At 41.4% G+C, this 9280-nt stretch overlaps 1 protein-coding gene across 2 annotated transcripts; it reads right to left on the minus strand.

Annotated features, from left to right (window-relative positions):
* Positions 1-1165: 1165 nt before the first annotated feature.
* id2a (inhibitor of DNA binding 2a) lies at positions 1166-3454 on the minus strand. 2 transcript variants are annotated; one of them, XM_072251194.1, is made up of 3 exons: positions 2950-3449; positions 2687-2750; positions 1166-2164 (listed from the first exon to the last, which is right to left on the minus strand). In XM_072251194.1, the coding sequence occupies exons 1-2, from the start codon at positions 3304-3306 to the stop codon at positions 2694-2696; spliced, it is 414 nt and encodes a 137-aa protein (XP_072107295.1). In that variant the 5' UTR covers positions 3307-3449; the 3' UTR covers positions 1166-2164; positions 2687-2693. The 2 variants fall into 2 exon arrangements, with proteins under 2 accessions (XP_072107295.1, XP_072107296.1); XM_072251195.1 differs by lacking the exon at positions 2687-2750 and having other exon boundaries at positions 2950-3454.
* Positions 3455-9280: the final 5826 nt, after the last annotated feature.

The raw sequence follows: 9280 nt of genomic DNA on the forward strand, positions 1-9280 counted from the left end.
GAAGGGGACAGTTTATTGAAATATGGTCATGATGGTAGATTTCAGCACCGAGGGTGATTTCCCTGGGGTCCTGGTGCAGTGCAGTGGTGGAGGGTGCGGAGAGCTGTGGAGTCAGTGTCACTTTGCCCTTTTGGGTCCCGGGAAATGGTCGCACCAAGTTTATTGCATGAGAAAAATGTGAGAATGCATCGCCATAAATGACAAGTGCAGGCTCAGTTTATTTGTGCAAAGACGAGAGGCTCATATCCCGGCATAAGTAGAATCAGACGGGCGTAACTCGCCACCTTTCTCGTGTGGTGAAGTATTATATTATTGAAGGCATTTGAGTAAACCCCCTCCCCGGTGTATTAGTGTAAAGACAAAGTATATGTAGAGAGGGTGGTACCCAATTAGCCCGTACGAATGTTGCTAGGCGATGCTGCTCGGTATTAAACACAACCCACGTTTAACCCACGTGTGGCCTCAAGCTTGTGTCCCACAGTTCAGTTCCTTTGCCGTGTCCAGCATACACTCATCAGCTGTCGTACCGAAGTGTGCGAACACGCAAACTTACTTAACGGCGTGGCAACGTATCCCCAAAGCGGGTCTACTGAAGTGGCGGGGAATATGCAGGGAACTTCCCGGAACCCATGCAGGATTACGTTTCGAACTCGGGAGTTTTCCTAGTCCAAGCCATGATGCCGTAAGAACGCTGGGACCCGTTGCCAATGCCTGCGTCGGTACATTGCAATGAGCCGGAGATGCTGCTCTGGAATGCGCGGTGTTTGTGTGGTGTGCGTGTCTGTGGGAGGCACTTTGTCAAGGGCAGGGAAGGGCGCCAGCTTGAGACTCGCTGGCGCCTCCCACACACCTGTTTAACTCAGGTTAATGTCTCTTTGCAGACAGGTGAGAGATTTCGCAAGCGGCTTCCTTTCAAAGTAAGAGTTGCAGTACCGAGGAGCAAGCTGGCGACTGGATAACCCAGTGAACTATTGCGCGACACGGAACAGCAGCTCGACGTTCTCAGAAATAGGAAGCGCGGTTCCAGTTAGCGGGAGCGGGTTCAGTACAGGGCAGTCCTTACAAACTGAAATTAGAGGCATAACACTTGTGACACAATTAAATTTGTTGCGAAGTATTTAAATAAGTTTAATAAAAACGTTATTTTTTCTGTAACAGATAAATCGTAATTTAATATTTTTATTTTGAAACCGTCTTGAACCCACTTCATTCTCGGTTCCATTTGTGGAAAAAAAAGTCACCTTTTAGAATCTATGAGTTTTCAGTTGATCGGCGTTGGGTAAGTAAGTGGCAAATTTCTGGTATTTGAAAATAGATTTTGCTGTTATAGCCAAAACATCTGTCCATCCTAACAAAAATCATCTTCAACAATTAAGATACACCTGCACTGACCTTTCACTATTTTAAACGCAAAACAGGCTTAGCAGAGATGCTCGCAAATTATTGGTCGTCGCTTCATAATCGATACAGTTAGCATACTGGCTCGGACCAGCCACTCGTACACATTCCCCTGCTTCTAGAACAGTGAACACATTGGCAGTGACTCAGGGCAGCGTTTTCTAACAGGCCAGTTACGTTTCTCATTCACTCCATGAGCAATTAAGTAATTTCACATTCAGTAAGCAACGATTTATTTTGTATAAAAAGTACGATTTACAATATTAACTTTTATAAAAAGTTTCAGAATAATTAAGTACAGCATTACAACGTTGCAGAAATGCACATCTCTGCTACTATACACGATACTCTTGATTAGAGTTCACAAGGTTGTGTATCTCACAAAATCAGCGCCAGTAGTCTGCCAGAAAATAAAATCTGGCAAAAAAATATCTGCTTGTTGCTTAGAAGATCTCTTCTGGCTACGCTCCACCATCATAAGATGAAGTCTTCATCCATCGACGATATTCCTTGTGTGTAAGTGTGAGAGTGTGTGTGCGTGCTTCCCTCATCTGGGATATATTAATAATGAAACTAGGGAAAAAACAACTGCGAGCCTTCCAAATGAAGAAAGGGCATTCAGTCCATTTATAAATAACCGATCAGACCGGGTGAAAAGGGAGTTTGGAGGATCATTTAGAAAGTCATTCAGTCAATGATTGTTGGGCCACTTGGCAACGATCGCTCCAGGGGCTGCTTCAGCTCAGGCCTCGTGATGTGCGAACACCTGCAAAACATTGAATAGAAAGAGGGGCGTGTTAGTAACAAAACACACACAGCTTGGGCCTTCGGACAGACTGGCGCCACGGAGGAAGTCACACAAACATCATTTTGCAAGACTCCAGCCGCCCTTAAGCCGGGACCGTACAAAGCGCCTCTTAAAACAAACTCACGTGCATCCACCCGGGGCTACGCTGTTTGCTCGACTACATTTTTTTTAAATTTTGAGATTCCTTTATGCTTAACTTCAGGCTAAGTTTAGCTAACACAATGTAGAAAATAATTCAATGTTTTATATTTTTTTTTAAAACTTTGAATTTTTTGCTAAATGGATTTGCGAAAAAAGGAAATCACATTACTAACTCTGTTCTTTTAGCATTACCGACAGAAATGTCAGCAAAGCACCTTAGCGCCTAATTCATTTCTAAGACTTGTCTCACGTGTATCTTTCTCTATATATAAAAATACAGCGATTCAATTCCCTGTTATCGTATACGCGCATAGAAATAAAATGGGCTTTTACACTTACCAGTTGGTCAACGACAGAAAGCCTTACTGTCGTCCGACAACAACTGTTTGGGGAATTCAGATGCCTAGTGAAAAAGAAAAAAAACGTGAAGCCCCACCATTAAAACAGAGTGAAAATATGCTCATACATTCAAACACAGGGCTGACATACATTAAAACTAATCCAACCGAGTTATTTTTTGCAAAACTTAAATGCAGTTTGGTCGCAATATATAGATGCCAATTGACCCAACAACAGCATGCATTCAGAATGAAAGACAATACCTGTAAGGATAGGATGGCAACGTCTGTGTTGAGTGTTGACAGGGGCATTCTGGAGGGTGAGTTCTGGCTTTGGTGGAGAACGATGGAAGGGTGCGTGTCCAAAGCGATCTGCAGATCCAGAATGTAATCGATGACATGCTGAAGGATTTCCATTTTGCTGACTTTCTTGTTTTGCGGGATGCTGGGGACGAGCTCTTTCAGTTTGGAGTAGCAGTCGTTCATGTTGTAGAGGAGGCCAAGCGGCTCTTCCACCGGCGTTTTGCTTCTGGAAATAGCAAGGCTCTGCTCTGACAGGCCCCGCACAATGTCGCCGCTGCTTTGTTTCCTGGCCGATCGGATCGGGCTGACAGCTTTCATCGCGGATCCTTCAAATTCCAGGGCCTTTTTTTTGGAGGGAAAGGTTTTTTTCTACAAATAATGCAGGAAGAGATGCTCCTTTCCACTACCAGTGGTGTCCGGCCGTTGTTTTCTGTGTCTGTCCGTTTCTAGTTCGCTTATTTATACCAAAACTCCGGGCTTTAATGTGTTCCTTCCCTGGTCCGTTTCATTGGCTGGATGAGAAATGTCAATAACTTCAGTTCGCGCTTCCATTGGCCCGGCTCCCCAGGTTTACCCGCCTCTTTCTTGTCCCCTCAGCCAACTGGATTACAGCAGAGGCGGACTTCGTACTGCAACAAGGAACCTGAAAGATAGGTTTTTTTTTCATCCGACCGGGTACATTTAAAGAGACTGACAACAGAGACCGATTATCCAATAATTTAATTTCCCATACATTTCAAAGCTTGTGTTAAAATCATTATTTTATAGAATTAATTAATTGTGTTCTCCAGCCCGATTTTGAGAAGGTGTATTATTAATGTGTGCTATGCCTACTATACATTTAATCAAGCCTTACAATAATTGTTCATGGAAGTAAAACCGATGGTGGGATGGTTGGGGGGGGGGTTACTTTTCCTCTGAAGTACGGGTAAACATACTCCAATAACTCCACTTGTAAATGCTGCAGAACAATAGACAACATTTATTTAATGTAAATTCCCCATTTTCACTGAAATGTATGGGCAATGGGCATTATTGAAATGTGCATTTCACATTAAATATTTTTGAGGTATCTTTAACCAAGTGTCAGGTTAAGAGTGGCAAACAGGCTAGTGGGCTTGACATTAAGATCCAGAATAAACAATTATTCCATACAGCATGTTTACATGTTCTGGCTTTCTCTAGGGCTATTGTATGAGTTTCTCAGTTGCTTTTTCTACAGTCAGCAATTTATCAAAGGATGAAAATAACAGATGTTCTTTGTGGCAACACTGAATATTGTAGAGTGTTATAAGAGGATGCAATTTAAACAAGGGACAAAAAAACTGATAGGAGGTCATCAATCAGAAATATTTACTCCGTATATCTCTGCACATCGGCTGCCTGATCTGCTGAGTATTTTCAACATTTTCTGATTTTATTTTTGGGTCTGGTAACACACACACATCTGTATCTCTACAAATATTGTTAAGGATTGTGCACTTTAGTTTTATGCTAGTGATTTAACATTTCTACTTTTCCAGGAGATGGTGTAATTCGCACACTGCTCAAAAACAGCGAATATAATGATGCCCACTGCTCTAGAAATATTATCTTCTTACATACACATAAAAAAGGAAGTTGTGAAACACTTTATTTGTTTATATCTTATTGTAAGTGATATTCTGCATGTGTGTTATTTGTTAATGGAACAAGTAAGCATGGTTTGAAAACATGGAGATAATTTTAAGTTGCTCTGCCCCACAGAGAAAAGGAACCATTTCCCAGTGTGTGGTTATTCAAAAATCAGGGTTCATGCTGAGCAGCATTGTTTTAGTGTTCTCTAAAACTGCAGTATTGACCTTGAAAATGCTAGCGATGTATGGAATTGACTTTAGGAAGCAGGTTATTGATTCCAAAGGTTACACAATTAACTTAAGAGGCCATTAGTGATTATACAAAGATGTGCCAATACTGCTAGACTTTATACATCATAAATAATGCTACCTACCTCACACCATCCAGACTTAACAATAGATTAAGATGCCTTGAACATTATAATTTGAACTTTAAATTGGTGCACATTGCATCACATTAAACAAATGAACCTGACACTGTTTTATTGCTGTTAAGTGATTTTATGAACTGCTCCAGAAGCAAGAGCTTTTCCGTCTGTTGTCTTGAATCAGCTATAGCTCAAAGCTATAGTGAACTAGATTTAATCCTGACCAATTGTAAAATAAAAAAAACAGAAAATGCTGTAGTACTCAGTAGGACAAGTCACAATTATTGGAAGTGAAATTGAGCATTCAAGTTGAAGACGCATCATCAGGACTGAGCTCCAGTACTGTCCCCCTGGAGTCTGCACATTCTCCCTGTGTTCATCTGGGTCATTCCTGGTCCTCCAGTTTTCCTCTGCATATTCAAATTCATGCTGATTTGTGGATTAATTGACAACTGCAAATTGCCCCTATCAGGGGAAATTAGTGAGCTTGTGAAAGAGAATTGGTTACAAGTAAATACATGGAGAAATGGGCTGGATCTGAAAGACAGCAAACTAAATGAATGGCCTCTTTCAGTAGCATAAATGACTGCTTATAAGGCAAAATGTGTGAAATGACTATTTTATGGGATCCTCAGTAAACTGCATAAGTAATTAAATTCATAGATGTGTTTATGTCACATTGCTTTTTTGATGAACTACTATTGGAATTGCCTTTCAATTAAGAAATGCAGTAAACACTGCCTGGGAGTTTTTTGAGTCAAGTTTGTCTTCAATATTTCAAGAATGTGTTCTTTTGGTTTTATACAGATATACAGCACCCTGTGAGCTACAATACCATGGATCCCAGTTAATTGGGCCATTGGTTAATCAGGACAGCTGCTTATTTAGGCCAAGTCTTAAAAAAAAACATATTGAGAAAAGAGCTGGAATTCCCTTCATTTGTTTGGGACATCAATTGGGGCAGGAGATGGTTGTTGAACATTTTGTAACTGGCTATAGTTCGCGTGCACATCGTGTGGCCTTTAAACATAGTGTCCCTTGTGTGTGTTTGTGTTTAAAAAGCAGTGCTTTTTGTCACTGATAGTTGGCGAATAGAACAACTCAGAACTGTTTTACTTACTGCGGTTTCAAGAATTGGTTTCGAAAGGCCAATAACAACCGGGAGTGAAAATGAAACAATTTCATTTACTTCAACAAGTTAGGAATACTAAGGATTTGAAGGTACAGAAAATCATTTTGAATATTACAATGAAAAGATTTGGAGGATGCAGTCATCAAAAACACTCTTTGAAGTAGCCAACTCTTTGGATGAAGTGTCTACAGATTTTGTTCATTTACAGTCAATCAAAAGAATGTCACTGTACACTGAATGAATTCCTCCATCCACAACTATTAGGAACTGATAGACTTACAGTACTATCAATGTTCTAATTTGTTCTCTATTTCATTTGAATACATAATTTGTTAGTCAGTTAAAATTAGTTTGGTCTTTTTTTAAAAATATTTAGAAGAATGCATGGGGATCTCATTGAAACCTACCAAATGTTGAAGGGACTCGGTAGGGTAGATGAGGAGAGATTTTTTTCTCTGGTGGAGGCATCCAGAACTAGAGGGCACAACCTCAAAATTGAGGGACAACCCTTTAGAACAGAGGCAAGTGTTTTTTAAAAAAAGTCAGAAAGTAGTGTACCTGTGGAATGCTATGCTACTGACTGCAGCAGAGGCCAAGTCTGTGGCTATATTTAAAGTGGAAGTTGATAGTTTCCTGATCGGTCAGGGCATCAAAGGATATGGCAAGGCGGCAGGTGTATGGGGTTGAGTGCGATCCGTGATCAGCTATGATGGAATGCTGGAGCAGGTTGAATGGGCTAATTCTGTACCCATCTCTTACACCTTTTTAACTATTTTAGTGAACCTTCAGCTAATTGGAGCAGCCACTAAATTGGGCTAAAAGGTACTGGTCCCAATTAATCAGAATCCACTGTACATTTTAAGCTGCCATCACAACAATGGATTTTTTTTATAAAAAGAGTAATCAAAGTGCATTATCTGTATTCCAATAGGTTAGTAGTGTTATCACTGTTAACATGACAATCATATTTTACACTGTTAGTATTACAGCAAGTCTATTTTATGTAATGGAATAAACTAATCAGATTTTTATGGTTCTGTCATAATTACACAACTATTTGCTTTTTTTTTTAAGTACTGGCCCTTCTCACTTTTTAATATGATAGAACTATCACCTGCAACTTCCACTGAATTTCTTTTTAAATAACAGAATTTATTTTCCCTCTCGATGCAGTAACATTAATGTAATAGGCATAAAGGCAATCTTAATTTTTTGGATACAATTCACGTGGCATCAATCCAATAACCATTATAAAAACTGGTTCGATTACCTTTTACCTGCAACAGGAGTGTGTGTTGTACAAAAATTCTGGTTCCCACATTCTGAAGGACTCGCAAAGCGATTTTTAGAAAAAAAAACAGAAGTCAGATCCATTTCAATTCTTTATTTAACAAGCAATGCTACAGATTATTTTTCTTTGTGTTCTTATAGTCTGCAGTACCATTTTTTTGTGTGTAGTAGAGCGATGCGAATGCAAGAAAGCTTAAGAGGTCTAAATTCCCAAGGACTTGTCCACATCTGGCGCAGGCGGTTCTTACATTGTGTCCTTTTGTGTTCTTGGCCCAGCTGTGTCCATTGGCCCCGCCACCGCCTCCTGACTGATCGCTGACAGCTGATTAATTGGCAAGAACAAGCGGCAGTGAGCAGCTCCCTCCAACCCGCGCCGACTCGCTGGCGCCAGCTGTGACGTCACCCATTCATAGCGACCCTCCAGCCAGTCAGAGCGGCGCCACTCAGGCGGCTACCATGGCAATGGGTGCTGTCAATCAGATTGGAGTACAAGGACAGCAACTGCTAAACTATTACTCACCGCCCATTACGAGCTGAGAAATTGTCATTGAATTCACCACTTCGGCACAGATCGGCCTTTAGGGTCCACACACCTGCACTATTTGCATTTCTAAAGTTAAATTTAAAGGCAAGTCATCTCGGCAGTTCTCAATGCACAAACAAAATGCACAGGGATTTTCAGCTGCACAACTACAAATATGCCACTAGAATAATCGGTCCAAACAAACTTTAAGAACTGAAAGCTTTTGCTGTTCTCAGCACTAGCATTCAGATTTGTTTTTCCACGAATTAATTTAGAAAAAACTCAATCGGTTAAATTATATTCATTTTTTTTCGAATAAAGTATTTCGACTCCTTCAATTGATTTGAAACTTCAGATAACTATCTGCAATTAACTAACATTAAAAGTTAAAGCGATCTTTTTAAAATTGTCTTTCAAACATACAAAAGTTTTCCTTGTATGTTATTCCGGTCACAAGGAAAAATAAAGAAAATTAGCTGGCAAGAAAAGGGACCTAAAAGCAATCTTTGGCCAGTTCTAGAGCTGGTGGGAGCTCTCTTGGGCTGGCGTCAGCGAGTCTGGTCCAGCCTTTCACTGTTGTCCTGACTTCATTCAGCTGCACAGACAATCGGGCATCAGAAAGAACCGTGAAGAATGCTGCAGGCAACCTTCCTCAAAAGTGCTTTTTTTTTTCGCATTCTCACATAAAGCGCTCTGAGACACCGAGAATCGCATCACAATCTCCCCACTATATGTCGACCATCTGCGCGAAAATAATTTCCAGTGTGACTAAAGGCAGCTGCATCAACAAACTGTTACTCAGAAAAGATGACTCAACAATTCTGGGAGGGAGGGGAGGGAGAAGGGTGAATAATGGTAAAAACTTGTTTGATCCTATCCAGAAGCGGCCAAGTTCGTTCCCCATTCTTCTTTTGTTTTGCAAGCGATGCGACATGTTGACAAGACGCATTTCGAAAAAAAAACCCACTGAATTGAACATCCCGACTGGCAACAACAGCCGTGCGCCTGTTACTGTGCACGTTACCCATCACTGAAAAGCCGGTCTTCCCGCTGCTTCCTTCATGACACGCTTGGAGATAGTGTGGAGCGGGGAAGGTAATCAGCTGTTGCGCTTTCGCACCCCTCAGGCTAGCCCGAGAAGTACCGAGCTGAGCACCGCGACATGACCCCGAACTCTGGCCGAGACCAACCCCGTCGCGCGCTTCTTGTAGCAGCCTCGGCTCCCGGGGGCGGGGCTTCGGGACACCGGGAACCAGTGCGGTGCAACAGGGTCGTTCTTCCCCATCAGCTGCAGCAAATGCAAATACAGTCTGTGCCGTTTGCGGGAGGAGGGTGTACCTGTGGACTCGTAACCTACTGCTGC

This window comes from Mobula birostris, chromosome 2 (assembly GCF_030028105.1).
Source record: "Mobula birostris isolate sMobBir1 chromosome 2, sMobBir1.hap1, whole genome shotgun sequence".
Taxonomy (NCBI): domain Eukaryota; kingdom Metazoa; phylum Chordata; class Chondrichthyes; order Myliobatiformes; family Myliobatidae; genus Mobula; species Mobula birostris.